This window comes from Corvus kubaryi, unplaced genomic scaffold (genome assembly GCF_017639235.1).
Source record: "Corvus kubaryi isolate FWS band 111438036 unplaced genomic scaffold, C.kubaryi_AGA036_p1.0 133, whole genome shotgun sequence".
NCBI classification, from domain to species: Eukaryota; Metazoa; Chordata; class Aves; order Passeriformes; family Corvidae; genus Corvus; species Corvus kubaryi.
Genome location: NW_024580667.1, coordinates 1,854,953 through 1,876,497, shown reverse-complemented (window position 1 = coordinate 1,876,497; position 21,545 = coordinate 1,854,953). Strand labels below are relative to the sequence as shown.

The 21,545-nt window shown below is 41.4% G+C and overlaps 1 protein-coding gene across 6 annotated transcripts in view; it reads right to left on the bottom strand.

The window, feature by feature from the left end:
• Nucleotides 1–601: 601 nt before the first annotated feature.
• The window catches only part of SLC37A1 (solute carrier family 37 member 1), a 36,315-nt gene continuing 15,371 nt past the window's right edge, over nt 602–21,545 (bottom strand). For 5 of the 6 annotated variants that reach the window (XM_042033788.1, XM_042033758.1, XM_042033777.1 and 2 more), the window contains exons 11-21: nt 17,524–17,607; nt 13,552–13,683; nt 11,879–11,969; nt 10,887–10,949; nt 9,308–9,393; nt 8,628–8,676; nt 7,745–7,818; nt 6,830–6,908; nt 6,162–6,259; nt 4,286–4,338; nt 602–3,217 (exon numbers count right to left, since the gene is read on the bottom strand). In XM_042033788.1, coding sequence (XP_041889722.1) covers nt 3,202–3,217; nt 4,286–4,338; nt 6,162–6,259; nt 6,830–6,908; nt 7,745–7,818; nt 8,628–8,676; nt 9,308–9,393; nt 10,887–10,949; nt 11,879–11,969; nt 13,552–13,683; nt 17,524–17,607 — 825 coding nt within the window. In that variant the 3' untranslated portion in view covers nt 602–3,201. The remainder of the gene's footprint in view (nt 3,218–4,285; nt 4,339–6,161; nt 6,260–6,829; nt 6,909–7,744; nt 7,819–8,627; nt 8,677–9,307; nt 9,394–10,886; nt 10,950–11,878; nt 11,970–13,551; nt 13,684–17,523; nt 17,608–21,545) is intronic. The other variant, XM_042033808.1, reaches the window with a different exon arrangement.

Below are 21,545 nucleotides of genomic sequence, written 5' to 3'. Positions count from 1 at the left end.
TGCTATCCCTGCTACTTATTTACCTTCTTCCCAGCCTATAAACCCTTCCTACACACAGAGACAAACCCCCCTGCAACATGTCCAGTGACAACCAGGGTTTTCACAAAGATTTTCACAAGGGAGGCTCCTGCTCCCCATTAGGCAGAACAGAAACTGGGATTTGCGTCTCCCTTCTTTTGTAAGACACCCCAGCTATTATTTGCCTATCCCTGGGAGGTACTTCAGGCACATTTTGATCAGAAATTCTGTAACTAGAAGTTGTTTTCCTTTTCAATCAGTTTTTCCCCAGCACATCTGTGGTTTGGACATTGCATGTCAGGCAGAGGCACAAAAACCCCATCAAACACTGTAACAGAATCAAGACAATAATTCGAGATGATCAGAGCTAGAAAGAAAGGATGAAGCTTTTCAATATCAATTCCATATAAACTGAAGAGCAAGCAAAGCAGACAACAAAAAAAGTCACCTTAAAACTACGTCAGAGGAGCCAGACTCAGCCCCTGACTCAGGCAAATGTCCCAGCAGGGATGTCTGTCCTTCCAACCAATAAATGGAACATTTCTTCGTGGAGATGTAAAAGATAAAGTACTCAACACTTCTCTGTTTAGAATAGAATCTATTTTTATTCAACACAGGATGATGAATGGATAAAGTTCACAATAATCAGCATTAAAAAACAACAAACCAACCCTGCAGTTGCATTTAAATTTGGCTGTACCTACTGGTCACTCACATTTTTACATACAAAATTTTGTCAGTCTTGCCCATTTCCAGATTAATGGATACAGACACCTGATACTAACAAAACACACAGTTTATTCACTATCTGGGGGACCTTTAGGGTTTCTAAAACAAGAAAAACAAATCTTTAACCTTTTTGTCCAACAAATTTGTAGCTGGGAGGAACTGAAATGCAATCTGTCATTACCCCATACCCGAGTCACTGCAGTGCAAAAGCTATTCAAATAAATAAATAAATAACAGCAGCAGCCCCAACAAGTAAAACCCAAAACACAGTTAAATATCTTTAGAAATACAACCAAAAGCTTTTTAACCTCAGACTTCAGCCAACAGGGAACAACTTCTCAAAATCTGAGCACAGCAGAGTTTGAACTGTTTCAATAAACTAGTATAAGCTCTGTATGTATTTTTGGGGAAAGGGATTGGAATCTTCAGCTAATGTAGTCCTCCATCCATCCCTCCCTCCCCACAGATACACTGAAGTTGTGCCAGGACTGCTGTTTTGGGGTTGCAATGTCATTTTTGCCCCATCAAGCTGTTTCAGCCTGGCTGAACGAGGAGCAGTTTGACATTCCAGGAGCAGTTTCCCATTCCAGGAGGATGGAAATCCTTTCAAGTAACATTGCTGCACAATTCTGTCACATTTAACCACAGCCCAAGCACAGCACAGATTTTTTAGCTCGCTCATATGTTGAGTATCCCCCCTGGTTTACCCAAAATGTGAGGTCAACCTTCCATCCAGCGAAGTGCAGGGACAGGACCCTCCTAGAGCTCCCTGCAAGGACCTGGCACCTTGCCTGAGTCCCTGTGAGTCTGAGGTCATCCCTGCAGCTCTGCTCAGCAGAACAGTTAAAAATGAGCCCGTTCTGACACTGCTCCAGTCAAGCACAAAGCACGTGCTGGATCAAACCAGAGAAGCAACTCAAAGACTGAGCAGGTACAAAACAGCCCTGGAAATTAAGTGTTGTGCCAGCACGTGGAACACAACACCAGTAGCTGATGGGACATTCCTGAATATTTTGCAGGGCTTTTAGAGTGTTTTGCTAATCAAAGTGTAAAGACTACTGCACTGTCTCACAAAACTTAAGAGCAAGACAAAGGCCTAGAGCTTTAATAAATACAGTTAAGGACAACACACAGTTTAAATTACCTAATCTTTGTGATCTAAGTATAAACATCCCATACAAAAGAAGATTTCTTTTCACTTTGTACATCTTAAAAAAAAAAAAAAAATCACAGAAACATTCTGTTTGCAAAGCAGACAGCTGTACAAAGAAATGATACGTTCTGAAGACTTTAAACCATCTATTTTGCTGGGTAGCACTAGTTACTCAAATGTTCTCTTCTAAACTACCACCCACACAGGTAATTTTTCTTCTCTGATATTTTGGCTCCAAATGTGAAACCCAGAGCCACTTGAAAGTAGCCACTAGAGAGAGATTTCTGGATATTAAGGCCCAGATCTGACGGTGACTTCCATGTACACACACCAGCACTGAAACCCAGCAGAGATCCCCGAGCCAGTGGGCACCAACGCAGCTCCATCTGCTCAGTCCTGTGGTGCTGAAGCACAGGACAGTTCACAGCTCTCTGCCACCCTGAAGAAACCACCTCTCATGTCAGCCCAGCCTAGCAGAGCAGCACAATTCCATGACATTTGCACCACCAGTTTATAATGCCCTGAAAAATCATTAGAGCCCCCACTGGAAATTCTGACTCATGAACTGCTTTTTGTTGCTTAGGACTCCTTTTCTTCTGCACAGTCCTAATGGAGGACTAACATCCATCCAGAGAATCTGTGAAAACTGCTAACTGCAGTACACAGCAAGAGTAAATTCTATTTTATAACCTACCAAAAGGCCAGATGCTGTCCTTGGGAAGTAGTGCTGTAGCTAAAATCTAATAATACAGTGGGGTGATTATTGTCTGAGCAGCTTCAAGTACTAATAGCAGCACATCTTAATAACCAGCTGATATTGTCCTCTAGAAAGTGATGCTCTCAGTGTACACAAGATGACATAAAAGACACATCCTTTGCTCACTGACACTGGGACAGTCACTTGCAGACTGTTAAAATTTCAACTTCCTCCTGCTCTAGCTTTCCCTTGATTTTTGGCAAATACACAGTCCATAGTTTTAATTAAAAACATCCTATCAAAAGAAATAAAAAAGGCACTTGGTATTTCTCTTTGGCTCAGTTGAGGCGTGCTGCTGAAACCTTCCCCAAGTCCCCATCTCTTCATCTGATGAACAGGTGGCATCCTGAGGTACTTATTCATGTGCAAAAATCAGAGCTTCAGGGATTTACCAGCTGCATGTCTCACACTGCTCCCAGCAAACGTACAAAGCTCTTCACCACACAGAAACTCAAATACAGGATAAGGTGTCCCACGGAATTTGGTTTTCAGGGAAGAGCTCCAGCCACTGGCACACTCCTTATCCCAGCTCTGGTCTTGTAGCTCAGTGCTCTTTAAACCTGGGGAAGAACAGCAACCAGGCAGGAAAAGCTGAGGTGTGACACCAAAAGGCAGGATCCAGCCCCTGCCACGCATTTTTATATTCTCTCCATTTTACTCCTCCAAAATTCTACAACCAAGGGACTCAATTTAGATTTTGTGTATTGATTCTGTGGATGTGTTTTGGGCTTTTTTTCACTACAAAACACTGTAAATTCAGAGTCACCCTTTTCTTTAAGGAGAACTTTTGGAAAAAGTTACATTTTGAACCATTATTAAAGACAGGGCAGGAAATTCCCCACCTGCACGATGAAACTGATGCCTTGTTGGGGCTGAGTGAAAACAGAGGCTAGCCAGAATTAAGAGGATAAAAGCAGGTATTTATTGAAGGGCCTTCACTGAGGTACACTATGGGTACAGAGCCCTAGGGCTACACCCAAAATGGACCACTGGTCACCAGTTTTTCATATTTTTTTAAGTTGGGTCCATTTGCATACCAGGGTTAATCTTCCAAATACAATTTCAGGCAATGATGTCATTACCCCAAATTTGTTCCCCCTTTTTAGAGGCTTAGTTTACATATTTCAGGGCCTGGGACAACAGGGTGTCCTTGAGTCCTAGGCCTAGAGAGGATTTGTTATGTCTAACCAGGATGGGAGAACAGTAGCTAGCAGGCTATGGAGTTTTAGAGTTACACTCTAAAGCAGTACAGGATCTGAAAAATATAAAAGCCGAAATCCTAAGGCATCCAAACCCATGAGGGTCAAATATTTGGGAAAAAAAACCCCCACAAACAAGAGATTGTGACAGAGATGTGTTTTCAGGTATTTTTTCAAAAGAAGGGAAGTGTCCATGGTTTGAAAACATCAAACTGAGGTTACTCTTTTGAAGCTGAATTAAAACAGACAGAAATGGATATACACAAACCTTAACATGTCCAGTCTACATCTAGGTGTTATGGGGCAAAGGTTGGCATTGATCTTGGAGGTCTTCTCCAGCCTTAATGATCATATATGATTATAAATGGAAGGCTTACTAATGTGCTTAGGAAGTGTTACTAAAGAGCAGCAGCCATGCAAAACACTTACAGGCTGTGATCTGCATGACACTGAAGTTCCTTCTGGATAAGACGGAGTAAGAGCTGCAAAAACAATCACAGAATCTCTGTTAGTATCACACAGATAAACAAGGTAAGAAACAGAATTATTCATTGTTATTTGGAGTGTTTTTCATTTGAAACATAACCCTGTAATGCTGAACTCAGTTTAAAAAAAAATAAAGATTTACAGATGCTCAGTAATGTTTGGAAGAGAAGCTTTCACAATAGACAGGCAAGAGGAAAATAATTTCCTTTCTGCATCTGAGAGGTCAATTTCTTCATAAAAACCAGAATGGTTTTCTGGTTATTTTACCAGCAGATGTGTAAAGAAACCAGCAGAGGGACCCCGAGGCTGCAAGAAAACGTGTCAGAAAGGAATTTTGGAGCATAGAAGTATTTTAGCTGCTATTTGCAAGAACAACTGTGTGTGTGAAAAGCTTTAATACCACAATTAGTCAGGGTGAGTACAGACAGTCACGTTTGCTTGTCTGTGCAGCACCAGGGCTTCCAAGTGCACTTCAAAAGGATTATTGAGAGAGTAGCAGGGAAAGTGATTTTACAAATACGATTGATGGTTCTCATGCACGTGAAAGACAGAATTGGAGCTTTCAGGGCTCCTCACTCTTTCAGGTTATGTTATCCTCAGAATCTCACTATTATAAAAATGTAAGTTTGTTTAACTGTTTTAAGAAGTTAAACCTTATTTTTCAGAGGCACAGAAATGGCCAAGAGTGAGAGAACTGAACACCACGTAAGAGGCTACACCCCTCCAGGTATCCTTGGAGAAATAACATTTGAACACAGGCATCCATATGCTGCACTGCAAAAACCAGGACAAGCAGAACAGTTATGCAAAAAAGGATTTATTACAACTGCAGAGTCAAACCTCTCAAAACCAGAGCTTTGCAAAGGCGTTTTAATTGATTCTGCAAAGAAATGTGGCGTTTTTTCATTTTAATCAATAACTGTAAGAGAAAAACACTGAGAACTTTATCTAGGAAAAATATGACAGCATCCCAGCCCTCACTCTGCAGCATGAAATACCAAACACTGAAACCAGCACAAACCAGGATTTATAAAGCAGCTGGCTACCAGTGGCAACACACTTCAGCTATTAACTTATCTAATGTATTTATTTAATTTCCAGAGATTAACTCTTAAACGTGAAAAAATTACTTTTACATTTGGGGTTTAATTTGAATTTAGAAAAAAAAGCCTCCATTGTAACTCAAAGGGTTTCTGATTTTCTTGTGTCAGGAAGGGAATGACACTCAGCTCCTCTGCACAAGCCCAGAGCTCAGTGCTTTGCACCAAGCCACCACCTGTGTGCTCTTTTTTTCCCAAACATCTGCTCCTGGTTACTGTCAAAAGCCAGGATTGCCATTTCTTCATCTAACTTAGTACAGCACTTTCAGGGCCCATCTGGAAAATGTGATGTATTAACTTTCAACATTATCAGGGTGATTTTGTTGATACAGCAATGTAGGAAAACATTTGTTGCAGCTTTGCTAGACTGGCTTTAAAGAAACCAGAAGTGATTCTTCCGTGAGTGGAATCTGAGACAACTTCTAGGTCTAAATATGAAGCTTTACTTGCAATTATGCCTGCTCTAAGCTGCTCAGCCAGCAATTAACAGCTGGGTATTTGCTCAGGAACTGAAGTGCAGCAGAACTGATCTGCACTTTTGATTAAAATTAGATGAGAATTTCAAAACAAGCAAATTTGCTGTTAAGACTGAAATTCTCCTACACCACTGGAAGTCTAATACAACACAGAATACTGAAGTGGCAAAAGGACAATTTGCATTTTGGGATCATTTGGCACAAGAGAAATACACAGCAACCAAATAGTGTTTTTACACTTACTAGCAAGGCACATGCATCTGCCACCATGAGCATGTAAAACACGTTGTTCCAACCAGATGGGGAAATAAGGCCAGCCAAGAGAGGCCCCAAAGCTGCACCTAAAATATAATATCGGTATTATATTTTGGTATTTTATATAATATACTGTCAGAACTGTGTAAGATTTACTGTACTGAAATGTAGTTATTCTGAATTAAGAGCATCTGTTTTTCCACTATGTTAACTCAGTATTACCTGATGTATTAAAAAGTCCTGGGAAGTGCAAAACATTACTGCTACAGATGGGAAGCCAGTGGGAAACCTAACACAGGGAAGCTGGAAAACTGGATGTGTGATAAACATCTGCCTTTGGCTCAACAAAATGCCCATCCAGTACTGAGCTGAATTTTATACTGTTTTCCCTTCCACATGGAGGGCATAAATAAAATATCCCTGATCCCAGAACAGTCCAGTGACATCTCCTTTTGCTGTCTGTGCCCAGTATCAGTGATCCTCCCTCTTCCTCCCACCCTCAGGTGTGGGACCACTGGAGGTTTCAGGCTAAATTTGTGCTATTCCTCATTTCCCAAACTGTTCTGAGTCCTGGTAAAATGTGACCTGAAGAGCCTAGTTTCTCAAAAATGCTTTGTTTTAACCTGTCCCAGGTGAGGCAGGTGGCCTTGGCTTACCCATAGATCCCGTCCCGTCGATGATCGCCGTCACTGTGGACAAGGCTCTGGCGTTCCCTTTCAGGCTTTTATGGGTACCCTGGAGGGACAGAGGTGGCTTGGACCAATGCTGAGCTGAGCTCTGAAAAAGCCCTGATAACATCATCTATCTCACACCCCTCCACATCAGATCTGTGTTGCAGAGATGCCCTAAGCACCTTGCAGTGCAAGCCCCTTCAACAAGGCCAAGGATGAAATGAGCATTGCCTGGTGGTCACCTTGGTCTTGCCAACACCTCCAGGCCAAGAACAGGGCTCCAGAGGATGTCTGGAGATTTCTGCCAGATACTCCTTTTCCTGTACTTAGCACATTTGTTAGAGGGCTTTTGCATCTTGCTTAGTGCCTTAAGGAACCAACACATTACAAAGCAAACTTCCAAAGTCTCCCTCATGAGCAGTGTTCATGTTTCCACGTGGCATTTGTGACTTGGCTGAGCTGATCCTGCTGGACTTTTTATTTTCACATCCCTTTACTTCTGTAAAGGTCTGTGCCAGGTATAGCTTTTGCACTGATGGGAATTAAATCACCAGCTCATCTCTCACACAGGTACAGCTCCTCCAATCATTTAAAAATGCAAAGTATAAAAGGGGCAAGGCACCTGTACAGAGGCCTGGCTTTGCATGCAACCTTCAGATTCACTCTGGGCTGTCACCCACAAGATTTGGTCTGTCTTGTGAGTGGTCAAGAATAATTTAGAAGCCTCTCACAGGCACGGCACTCACTCACACTAGAACCACCTCAGTGGCTGAGTTCAGCACTGCCTTTCCAGCTCCTTATTCCTTTGCTTTGGTACAATGCAACCCCTTCCCTGGTGACCCTGAAGATGTCCAAGGGCTCTCTCTGGAGGCCAAATGTCACAGGGGAAGCCAAACTCACCAAGTCAGCAGAGACAGCAGTGGTGATCAGGGCATAAGGGCCATTTACCAGGGCACCACTGATAAGCAGCATCACTGTTCCAAGTTAAAAAAAAAAGGAAAATGTGAGTTGCATGAACAACTGTTTGCTATAACAACAGGAGACATCACAGCCTATGGTTCCCAAATGGCTTAATCCTTCCTTGGCTCCCCTGACCCAATACAGAATTGGGAAAGGAAGAAAACCAGCATCCACTTCTCTCTCTTTTCAATGCTCACTCCATGATGTGAATTCTCAAACATACCAGAAGATGGGGCTAAGACAAAAAGCACTTCCCAGGGTCTTTATCGATCCTGGTAGGTCAGAGAATGGGGAATATTTGACCAAACTGACCATGAGGGCAGGGGTTGCTCACAAGATACACCCATAAATCCCTTCTCTGCTTACAGAGCACCCTAAAAGCTAACAAGGCCTTTAGGTAGGTGAGACATCACTGTCAGCACTTGTGTTTCCACTTCTGGTGTGAGGTAACAGAAAGCCACAGGTGAATTCAGCCTATTCAAGTAAAGTTAACACTGCTGTCAGAAGTACTACAGGCAATCTTTAAACACCTCTGGTATTGGGCACAAGGGATATAAAAAATTCTGTGCTGACACAAAAAGCTCCATAAAGACTAAGGATATTAACTAAATCTGTTTTCTTGCCACCCCTTACTCGTTTCCTATCTCCCCCCTTTACCCTGTAAAAAGCCTGCAAGACCAAATCTAAGGAATTTGATGCCATGTTCTTCCTCTAAGGCAAAAGATGAAATAGAAAAAAAACCCAAAAAAAAAAGGAAGGGGCATCGAAGATCATAAATGCAAAGTTCACAGAAAGCTAGGCAGAATAGTTTAAAAATACTCACCTACAGTAGCCTCAAGGCCCATTTTACTGACTGCAGAGAACATGTATAGCTGTAAAGATAATAAATAAGCACTCAGAATACCAACATACGGACTAATCCCGGGTTCCTCATGTTAACTACATGCTATCTTAGCTGGTATTACATGAAAGTTCCAGGTTTTACTAAACCATTTTAGACCACAGCAGAATGATTGTTTGATTGGACACAGGAGGGAGATAAGGGGTAGGATCCCATTCCCCTATGCCCTTTCAGAAGGGTTGTGTTATGAGGCCACTCAGTTTTAAACTCTCCAACTGCAGCTTCAACACAGAACACAGATCATAAAAAGATCAAATAAAAATGTATCTCCCATGTCCATCTGCTGGTTTTCCAACAGTTACAGCTCAGAAATTTTACCCTTTGAGCAGCTAAAATTCTAACAACTGAACATCAAACTTTACAAGGGAGTGAAACTTTCCATACATTCTGTAAACAAAAATACATTAGACTTGCTTGCTTGTTTAGTAGACAAGCTTGTTAGCTTGTTTAGCCCCAATATCTATACTTGCTCAACTTCTCATGCCAGTTTTTAAACTGGCCTGGACTCTTTACATCCAGGTTAGGAGATGCTGCCTGAAAAACTGTCCAGGGAATGGCATCACAGCCTCAGCCACAGCTGTGAGAGAGGGGCAGGCTCTTACTGTGGGTGCTGCAAGCAGCAACATCATTCCGCAGGTTGATGCCCTCTTCTCCAGCCTGTCTGAAATGAGACCTGCCAAAATCCCACCTGAAAAAACACACAGGGGCGTGAGGAAAACATTCAGTGCGTGCTTTGCACAAAAGACATCAGTTTTATTTAATGAAACACAACCCAACGACTTTTACAGCACAGTTACACATAATTCACACAGCAACATCCTCATTAACCCAACCAGTTTTGACCTGAAAGTAACAGAAGCAGACAGTTGCTCCTCCTCATTGTTTATTCCAAACAAATGTCCAAGGCAAAAAGCCTTTTCCCAGGTGCCACATGGCCCCACTGCTGCAGTTCTGGAATCCACTCACTGGTCTCTTAAAACCTCACACGCAACAGAAAACTTGGTTCTCTGTCCCTGTCATACTACAACCAGGGGAAATGGGCTATTTTAGATCTTGGGGCAAATGAAATCCTTGGTTTTCTCTCCAGGTAGTTAACCCAGGCTCTTGAATTTCCCTCTGCTTCTTGTGTTTTCCAACAACAGAAGAACTGATCTGAGGGTGTGGCTGGAGGGGACTGAAAGGGCTGAGGGAAGGCTCTGTCAAGATTCTATTAAGGGAACTTGCACAAGGAGAAGGAAAGGAAACTCTCTGGATTCTCCAGATTCCTAAATACTGCTGGGCCTGCCCCTCCCTTCCCAGCTGCCCATCTCCAAATTGCTCCCATCCTACTTGAATTTAAATATAAACACCAGACATCCAAGCAGCACTGACACACTGTTCAGCCTGTATTCACAGCAGAATAAGATGCTGCTGGAAGATGTCACCCACCTCTCCAAGGTACTGCTGAGTCTGGCTTTGAGCTCTCTGGGATGAAATAAGCAGAAGTCACGCCCAGGAAAAAACAGAACAATAACTGCAACACATCCTGACACCAACACCTTGAGCTACACAGCTCTTGATCCAGGGAAACTTCTCCATCATGAGCCTTATTTTCCAAAGGACTGATACAGGGCTTATTTCCAGAAGGGAAATGGGGGAAGTGGAGAGGGGATGTGTGGTTGGGGTAAGTCAGCTGTGCTTCAGGATGATGATGTTTGCTTTATTATGAGTTCAGCTGTCTGCACTGCATCAAAATTTATTCAATGGTCACCTTACAAATGAGAAAGGAATAGCCTGGTCCTTATTATGATCTCCCATTTTTATCAAAAAAAAACCAAACCAAGACACCTGTGGCCATTCACCTTTGTGCCCACAAAACCCACACAACTGTACAAACTGGGACAGTTCTCTTAAGTTAGAGTGACAAAAGGAAGATATTTTGATAGGTGGTGACCAAGACTCATGGGCCAGAGCTGATGGAGCTGAAAGATTCTGTAATTTGACTCTTCCCATCTGCACTGGACAGTATCACTGGCTGTAAAGATATTTTACTAGATTTTCACTTTTCAACACTGCTCTCAGCTCAGTACCTTTACTGCCACTCTTCTTCAGTGGAAATCATGCATACGAACTATAAAATATGTAAGTTGTGTGTACCAGAGCCTTTCCTGATTAAGAGTGTGAAATAATATTAAAACTTACCAAAAATCCCACCCACATCAAACAGTGTGGAAAGGTCCCCAGCTCTTTTGGCATCAAGATGCTCTGGTGAGAGAAACAAAACACTTGTTTCATTTCTAGACTATAAAATATGGAAATCTCAGCAGTCTTGTAATGCCAGGGCAAAGGCACCTTACAGCAGAGTTGTTTATTCACCAGAATAAGCCACAGTAAGGTGACACTGTGTAAAAGAAATAAGAACATAAGTAGGCATTCAGCAATGCAGACTTTTGAATGCAATTACTCTCACTGCAAGAGACATTTTACCAGTTTTATAATCACACAATTACAGAATGGTCTGGGTTGGAAGGGATCTTTAAAGGTCATCCAGTCCAACTTGCCATGAGCAGGGACATCTTCAACTAGATCAGGCTGCTCAGAGCTCCATCCAACCTAAGCTTGAATGTTGCCATGGATGGGGCATCCACAGCTTCTCTGGGCAACCTGCTGCAGCATTTCACCACCCTCATTGTGAAAAATTTCTTCTTTATATCTAGTCTAAATCTGCCCTCTTTTAGTTTAAAATCATTGCCCCTTTTCCTATCACAACAGACCCTAAAAAGTTGGTCCATCTTGCACTCTGAAGCATAAAAAAACCAAAAAAGCAGTCCTGAACAGATAAAGAAGCTCATTTACATTATTTTGTATAGGTTTTAATAGGGCATTTCAATCATGAACAACATTGTTAGTAAGTAAGACTTTTTGATTTGTTTGCAAGAGCCAAAGACAAGGTATTTATGCCTGGAATTACTGAAGATAAGCCAGACACTTTTGTTTGTTTTGAAAATGCCCTCTCATAACACTGAATTCATAAACCTGAGAAATATGCTGCTTGGTGACTTATAACTCCCCTGCTACTGCAGCAGAGAAAGCCTCTTTCAGAAGCAGTAATGTTTATTTTCTTATTTATTCCAAGCTCCTATTTGCAGACACTTTGTAGCCATAATTCTGTATCCCTTTCATGTGATACTCACCGACATTTGTGATGTAGAGGGGAAGCCAGAAGAGGAAAGTGTAGCTCACCAGCTTTGCAAACAGGAGACAAAGGGAGAACTCCACAACTCCCTGAGAGAATAAAGAAAACAGGGAGTCAGTATCTTAACAGAGCTATTTGCTTTCACAGACCATTACGAGAATGGTTTCTAGGAAGCATTTAGGCTTTTCTTTTTCTCTCATGATTTCCCAAGAAGCATTCTTCCCCTGAGAGCACAAAGCTTGCACTCTGAGCAGACTGTGGTATTTTACTTACATATTTTCTTTCAATTGTACTGAACTGCCTGAAGAGAGAACATTAAAATGGTACTGAATAACCTGAGCAGAGAGCACTGAAATGAAATGTGAAGGATTTTATACCGTTTGGGACACCTGCATCACTTATTTCCCTCGAATAAAGTTGTAATACAGCCTTATAGCAGGTTTGGAGCGTGTTCCAGAGCAACTGGCATCTTTTTGTGCTCTTTATCTCCTTCCTTCAGATGGGTCCAAGATTTCTCCCTTATTGTTCAGCTCTTTATAAAAAGCCACTAAACCAGTCTGACACAGCTCAGATCAGAATGTGGAAAGAGCACACCACAGACTGGGCAATGACCTGTTTAAAGCTCTAACTTGCTCCATCCTCTTTCCTTCTGGGCACATAAAAGTCTACTTACTGCACAGACATGCAACTAAACTGCCAAATTAACCCATCTTCATTCCCCTCACCATCAGATAACTTTTTGTTTGAAACCAGATTTCTTAAATCCCTGGTATGGAGGGCTGCAGTTATCCTGAGGAGCAGCACACACACTCCACACTCAGCCGTGACCTTCCCAGCAACAAGCAGGACAAATACCACAGGGTTTCAGAGACTCCAGGTGGCAACAGAAGCAATTTTTCACCCACTATTTTCACTTTGCCACAGGAAAAACAGTTGAGGACCAGACTAAACACAATGAGAGGTCGCAGGAATACAGTAGGTGGGTGCAGGATTTTTTTTTTACTCTACACATGATCCAAATAATCCTACTTCTGCATTTAGGCTTCAGGTTGAGAGGACAATCAAAAATGACAGGTTCTGACCTCAAGGAAACTTCCTTTCCTTTAGCAGCAGTCCAAATGTTTGGGCTGAAAGTCCTGAAACTTCTCAGACAAGAGATTTTAAGACTAAAGCTTTTAAAAATGCTGAGCAATGTAAAAAGGGGAGCCATAGAAGGAAGGTCTGACACAGAGATGTGCTTATGGACTCAGTTTGCTATTCCATCCTTAACACCTACATGTCATCAGGTTCAGTTAACGTTTAGAATGGACTTTAGGATGGAATAAACTGTTTCAGTCAGGACCTACAGCAACCACCCAGTCCAGCTGCCTGACCCCTTCAGGGCTGACACAAGTTGAATGAAACACTCTGATAAAGTCATTATCCAAATGCCTCTTGAACACTGTCAAAGAGAGATCAGCAGCTCTCTCTCCACTTGCCCTCCTCAGGAAGCTGCAGGGAGCAATGAGGTCCCCTCTCAGCCTCCTTTCCTCCAAATAAACCAAGCCCAAAGTCCTCAGCATTCCAAGATTGTGATGCAAAGTTAATACTCTCTACCACTCCACCCAGAACTTCATGGAAATATGAATTCTGAGGCAAAATTTAATTCTTAAGAGCAGCACAGGCACTCACAGGTATCCTCAGGGCCCCAAGGAAGCTAATGGCTGATGTCCCATGCCTTCCTTCCCCAGTGGCCACGGTGCTGGAGCTCAGTGACACGCTGCAGTTCTCACTGTCAGTGAGTAAATGCTGCATCTCTGGATCCTGCAGCGTCCCCCAGCAATAGATGAGAGAGAGAAAAGAACAAAGAAACAAAATATGTATCAAGAAATCAAATAGTTCCAAAATAATTTCTAAAAACAAGTATCTATTTTATCACAGAAAATTATGGTTTTTAAAAACGTCTTGGCTTGGATACCCGGAGTACACAGAGAGAGCAGAGACTATATTCAGAATATCCAGCGGTATCTGGTTGTTCTGTCTGAGTGCACAGAGTCTGTAATAGAATCAAGTTTCTGTTCTATTGAGGAACAATTTCAAGTGGCAAAACCCCCACATATTGAGTACATTCAGTGGAATAGAACAGTTTCCAATCTTCCCTCACCCCACCACATAAATGTGGTCTACTTAAAGCTGACAATCAATCTACTGAGTCCTACAACATTGTATACAAGACGTTTCTGAAAGAATACATTTCTGTGTAAAACCATGTATTATCTCCTTTCTGTACAAATATTTAGCCCATTTTTCAGACTCTGTAACATCATCTTCCTCACTGATCTAAGTACAGGCTATCTTTCCAACTGAATTAAATTATGGACAGTGAGTGCTTTATGTTAAGCAATCACTTACTTTTTCGAATCTGTTCCATTTGAGCATTGCAATCCCTGAATTATAAAAGCCTGGATTTTACCAGCATTGCCTAAGCTGTGAATTCTGAGTTCTCTTCTAGTACTAGGAAGGATCTTATTCCGAGAATTCCACTGGCTGCTAAGAATACTTGTGGAGCAAGTTACCACTCCACAAGAACAAGCCATCCCAGTGTAGCCATGAGGGTTTATGTTATTTTTATTCCTCCACCAGACTGAAATGAACTCTCAGAATAGAGCTGGAAATTTACATCTTACAGCTGCACACAGGAAAAAAAAAAAAAAATCAGGTATAAATAGACCTCAGTACTCCTCTTCCAACTTAGAAAAAGGATGGGATGTAGCTATCCTCACTTTCACCTGCCTGCTGAGAGCTTTACCAAGCTGTGTACTTCTCCTGCTTACATATTCTGCACAGTCTTCTTTCTCCTAATTCTTCAGCCTTTGAACAAAGCCTCAGTGAAGAATTAAGCCTCAAATATATATTTGACTGTAGGCTAGAAAGGATGTAACAGCAGGCTGCTCCATTTCCAGTGCTTATTGCAAAGATGAAAACTTTGATTAATATTTGCTAAGCTGATGGAAGAAGGAAAAAAAAAAAAAGTGCTGGAAAAATTCAATTCTGCTATTTTACACTCAGTGATTCTAAATAAATTCCATTTTTAAAGAACATCACTTAGGAGAGGGCACCAGGGAACCATCTGGACACCTGAGCCCAGACACCCAGCATAGTTTCAGAAGCCACCATGCAGCATCCAAAATCCTAGACATGATTGTTAGATGGGATGCAGGACTTACAGGAGTCCAGTGTCTGGGCTCAGATGATAAAGCATTAACTAGAAGACAGAAAAAACATCTAGAGACCTTTGACATGGCACTACAAACCTATGTCATAGCCCAGGAGCCACTCCATCATCATAATGAATATTTATCTTCTCAATTACTGGAGCAACTTCAAAACTTGAACTGTTTTAACAGCAGCAATTCAAACCATAAACTACTAAAAAATTTTAAAAAATAAGAGAGGAGAAAAAGAGGAAAAAAATAAGGGGTTAAGCAGTGAAGCTCCCCACTGGATTCTAGATGGTGTCTGAGTATTTCCTGCACAATTAGCACAGCCAACCCAGGATTGTCTGAGGAAATGCTGCTCATTTCTCAGACAAGCAGCTCCAAATCTGTTTTAAAAGAGCAGGTAAATATTGCAGTAGAGGTGACCAAAGCCCAGATAACTTATTTAAAGTCATGCTGGAAACTTTTGTCAATGATATGGGGGTTTTTATGCTGCACATAGCTACAGGATACATAAAACCAGCAGGCTGTGCTTGGCAGAGATGATGTTGTACAGCCTTGCCAGCTTGTCTCAGAGCATGATTCAGCATATGGCACACTCTTGATCTCTGGGGAAGGATTCATTATCCTACAATTTTGTGTGATTTTTAAGAGGCCAACCTAACACAAGCAGCAATGAAAGCACAGAGGTATTCAGGTCACGCAGCCAAAAACACATTCTGCTTTCAATCACTGCAGATCCTGAGTATTTGCTGCCTTTTTACAGTAACTGCAGAAGTCAATGAAAACCCAGTAAAAGCTGCCATTCCAGTGTGCTTGGAGACCAACTCATAAACACAAAACATCTGCTGTTTGTAGAGGCTCAAAAGCTGACTGTGAAAATCAGCTCCAAATAACTGCAACACAACCCCTGTAAAAAAAGGAAGATGTTCAGCTTGGCTCCAACAGGAAAAAGATGTTCTTCTGTCACTGGCAGAAAATCAGGAAGTCCCAAAGAGTGACCAACAAGGGTTTTTAATGATTTTATTCGTTTCTTTTTAAACCTTGTTAAGACTCTGTATTACAAACATAACCCAGCTGGCAGGGTGGAGAGAGAAGGGGGGGATATTCCCAGGATTATCAGCAAGTGCCCCCAGGTTCATTGTCCACGTCATCCCTCTGTCCTGCTCCCCAGGGACACCAGAGTGGGAGAGGGGTACATTTTCCTCACCCTTTGCTAAGCAGACCCTTCACAGGGTGTCAGTAGAGGCACCAGCAGAGTTAAAAAAGAAATCTCTACTGATTTGCTGATTTATGTACGTTTTTAGCTTTGTCATCATGATTTAGAATCTCAGATTGGTTGGAAAGGACCTAAAGATCATCAAGTTTCACCTCTGCTATGGGCAGGGACACCTTCCACTATCCCAGGTTGCTCAGAGCCCCATCCAGCCTGGCTTTGAACACTTCCAGGGATGGGGCAGCCACAGCTTCTCTGGGCCACTTGCTCCAGTGCCTCACCACCCCTTCTTCCATAAATTTAGATGAATTTCTTCTGTAAATTCCAGCTTGTCTAAAGATACCTGCTGGTATTCTTACATCTCCCCCTACCTTCCAGCTGGTTGTGAAATAACACCAACAAATCGTCTCTGGGCTGGAGACTACTCTTGGGCAGCTCAAAACAAAAACAATAAACTCAGTACAGAGGGGGTTTAAGCTGTATTGGAAGTGTTTCCTTAGCAAAAATTTCAAAACCTTTTTACCAACACTGATTATTCCACCCTGTGAATGCTCATTATTATTCTATGGGCAAAGGATGAAGAGAACAGGAAGTTTCTATTTTCCTGGAAAAGTCTGAAAGAAGTTAAAAAAAAAAAGTTATCCTCTCAGGATACAGCACGCCAAGTGTACTGAATACAAACACAAAATTTCAAATGGAAATTTTCAGTTAATGTCCATCACAAGATAAAACAGCTTTCTGCCCACAAAATGGGCAAGTCCAGAATTCATCTTCTAGTAGGAAATAACATTCCTTATGGCTACAAGTTTTAAGTTAAGATTTTTGTGAATAATTGCTTATATTTAGAACTTTCCATCTCCACATATAATCTTCTAAGTACAGACAGCTTTCAAAAGAAAATGGAGAGAAGTGAGACTGCAAGGATGGGACACAATATACATAATTTAAATATTTGAAGTGAGCTGTCTTTAAAGTATTTTGCAGTGCATTATTTTTGCTGGAATTGTGTCAAGATCACAAAAAAAGAGCATTGCCAGCTCATTCAGCTCAGTTTGCATTACTTATGGCAGGTAATGCTTAGTTCCCTCATCTGAAGTTACATTTGTGTGGGAAGATGGAAGCAAGATTTCAGCATCATGAAAACAGGAGAAATCTTTACAAGCAGTAAATGTTTCATGTGAGCCTTAAGAAGTCTTCTATGATATTTTACAGTAGTATTTTATATTTTACCTGGGGTTTGCCATTTTCCTTAGCATTTAAGGCTGGCATCTGGATTCTGCACCGAGAGGCGCCGTTCAGGAAGGTTTTAGAATTCTAAAAAAAGAAAACAAAACAAACTCCATATTTTTGCTGCTTGTTTCTTTTAAGGATTACATTAGTGTCAATCATCTCTCTGGAACAAGGTTTTGTGCATTGTCACATAAACATAACCCCAAATGGAGCATCTTTAATTTGATGACAGTGTGTTTTGAGATTTCTGAGTTCTTACACAGAGCTCTGGCAATGGACATAAAATGCACTCACAAATTGATCTGAAGGTTGTTTTCACACTGGTTTTATATAGAAGCAGCTGAATTCAGAGCACAGTCATACCCCTCTCCACAATTTTAGCTGCTTTTTCCTCTACTGAACTTACTGATTGCAACTTAGTTTTTGCCCTTAAGCAGATGATTCCACCAGCAACTACAGAAGTTGATTTGTTTCATGAAAACTTTGATTTTTCACTTTCCTAACCCCTTTAAGAGAAAAGTTCATCCCTTTAGCTTATATTAGCACTTTTAACCCAGAAATGCAGTGTGTTCTTGTGGACAGGAGTGTTAATGAGGATCCTGAGCACCGCCAGCAAGTTCCAGAAGAAAACATGAGACAAAAAAAGCTACATTTTAGGCACCAGATGAACTTACTTTTTATCCTTACTTATTAAGAAGTACATTCCTGTGTCAGTTCACACCAAAACTGCCTTCACTGGAAAACACCATTTCGAGATCTTTGGTTTAAAAAGATTTACCAGGGACATTCAGATTTGTCTGCTGAAGTAAATATACAGCTTTAAAGCAGGTGTGCAGTCAGGTATGGAAAACCTAAGTCCAAAAGAAGCACTGTGCATTTCTCAGGGATGAGATGTTTAAGTGTTTAATCACACACTGGATGCCACGTTAAAAAAAACCAACCAACCAAAGTAAAACAATAAAAAACCCCCACAAACTCTGTCCCAAATAATACCCCCTTAAGCTCACCACCACAAATAAAAAAAAGCATGCAAATGGTCACTGAACAATCCAGCTCAAAAAAATCAATCACTGGGTAATTCTTTCCCCCTCCCCCAAAAAAATCAAGAGTATGTACTTCAGTATTTTTTAGACAAACTGCCCTTCATCAGTCACATCCTTCTAAGAAGGCAAAATACTTTTGAAGATAAATTGTAGTATTTCTGCAGCTCAGTACAGAGCTGAGGTACAAGCAGTCTTGGACACGCATTCCTCAAAATAAACCAACAACACTCAGGCCCCCAGGGTCTGATAAAACAGATTTTGACGTTTCATCTTACAGAAAATCTGTCTCTTGTCAAAAATGTGATTTACAATAATCCACGGGGAAGAAAATCCATTACCTAGAGACAAGTCATCTACATTTTTAATCAGCAGCTCAGCAGAGGAAAAATGAATGACTTTTTCATTTGACTGTCAAAAAATAAGATTTACTGTGGTAAGGAGAAAATGTCTAGGGAAAAGGACTAGACTGAGAGGCTGCACATTTAATATTTGGACTTCTTCCTCCTTTTCAGGAGATAAAAATTGCAGCCTGGTAATTTTTAAATGCACAAGCACTTTGCAACAGGAGTTTAAGGGAGGGAAGTTTTCTGGGAACGCGAAGTCAAGATAAAGGAAGTTTCTAGAGCACAAACACAGGTCTGTATGAACAAGATGTAACTATGGAAGAAAAAAAGACAAAGGGAGAAAAGATGAGAAGTAATAAAACCAGTTCTAAATCACATTGCCTGAAGGGAAAAAAAGAGTTAAATCTCCTCTTTAAATTTCATGAAGGAAGTGCAGCAATTCTGAATAAAGCCCACTGACTCCTCACTTGCATTTGTCATAGGTACAGCCCTTCAGAAAGTCAAGATTAAGCCTCCAATGCCAGCATTTAAAAGCACTTTATTGTCCTCAAGCATTTATTTGGAAACAAATTTCAGATGGGTAAAGCAGAGCCAAGATGAACTCAGGCAAATAAAGCACAGCCCAGGAAACCAGAGAACAAAGAGAAAGAACCACACGTTCAAGGCCCTGTGCCTGACTCTCCATCTGTGGTTTTGGACAACTCAATGAAATCAGATTACTCACCACTACAAACTCTGTAGAAATATTGGGCTCACGACCACACTGCAAATAAACAGTAGACCAAATTCATCCAAGACAGTGACACCACACAGAGAGGAACCTGATCTCTGAATCTTAATATAAACCTGAAGTCCTTCCCTCGTGCTGAGCATTTATTTTAGTGGTGCTTAAATTTAACTGCCTTCATTCTTCCACAAGGAGATCTAGTTTTTAGCACCAGCCAGCAGAGCTGCCTGCACCTACCCAGGACATCTGGCCAAAATGACCTGAGCCTTATGAGAACAGCAAGTTTAATGCCTTAGAAAAAAAGATTTCTAACTATTTGCAAAAGCACACAAGGTTGTTCAGGTTGTCACTGAAATGACTGAACAAGAAAGGGACAGCAAGCATTTGATGCCTGTCAAATTCTACCCCTGTACAACACAGAAGAAATATCTTTTCCCTCTTTTACTACACGAACCTTCCTTCAATTAGCACTCACTTTTCTTTGCAGTCAGAAACTGTCATTACCACATCTACATCTGGACATCTTGAACTTCTACTCTTACCTAATTAATTTCCCTAGTTTAGAAACCCACCCTCCTTGCAGCAAACAGAAGCTGTGAGCCCCTTCCACAAGGGTTTAGAATCCTTGCAGACCACTCAGGACTGAAGCATTTGAGCAGTCCCAGTGACATAAAGCTCCCGAGGACAAAGCAAATCTCAATCTGAGAAGTGTCCAAGGCAGGTGGAGAAGCCCTGTTATAAACTCCTCCCAGATTTCCAGATGTGAAATGGGAATTGAGAAGGAAGAAGTGATTCCTTTGCTCTGGAGAGGGAGGTTTCCAGGGAAACAGAAGGTCAAGTGCATCCCACACAGTGAGAGTGAGCCTGGAGCAGTGACCTTGCTGCTGCACTAGAGAGGATTAAGGCAAATGCTTGTCCTTTTCTGCAGCTGGGGGAAATAGCTCCTAAAATGCTAAATTTTTGTTGAAAGTATCATGGCAATTAGATCTTCCATGTCAAAATTTTCCACACCAGCTCATTGAGACATATGAGCAACACTCTGTGCATAGCTCTTTAGTTATGCTTTCCAGTTAAAGTGTATTTGAAACAAATAAATACTTACTTCCATAAGGCTTAACTGGATATTCTGAAAAAATGATGCTCTGAACTACCTAAAAGCTAAGGAAATATGGGACTCCTAACAGCAGGCAGTGAGAGTCACTTAAAATGCTCTCAAAATTTACAGAAATTACTTCTAAGAAATGAAAGAGAAATAAATGAAAAATACAGAGTGCAGTGTGAGCCACCTTGTCTCACAGGAATAAACTAAGAGTAGGAGTTCCACAGAGCATTAAATGCATTCAGAAGCTTTATCAGAAGTGCTTCATATGAAGATAAAAAAAGCATTAACTGGTAAAGAAGAGAGAACACAGACTAGAAAAGTTGCCTTCAGTCCCTATTCAAGAGCACTTAAAATGCAAAACTCCATCTATCTGAAAATATTAGGTGGTGAAAAAACAGCCATCAACCCTGTACAACCCGTGAGATTTCCAAAGAAAAGGTCACAGGAATCCACATGTACAGACAATTTCCATGTGGGATTCCCCTGGGACCTACACCTCTGATTTGCCTTCAGACATGGGAAACCTCATGGCCTGCTCTGCTAATCCCCTCTACTATCCCAAAAAAATACTTGGAAATGTGGCAGACCTGATTGCCCAGAGGTTCCTCGGAGCCTGGAGCAAGAATTGCTCCAGAGTTTGGCTGCAGTAGAGACAAACACAGACCAGAGTCTCATGGAACATGAAACAAGATCAACCTGTGAGCACAGTCCTGAACAAAACTGGGCCAGGAATGACATTCTGTTACGAGAAGTTAAACACAGCTGGTCTTCCTAATGCTCTCTTTGTTCCCCTTCCTTGCTTTTTC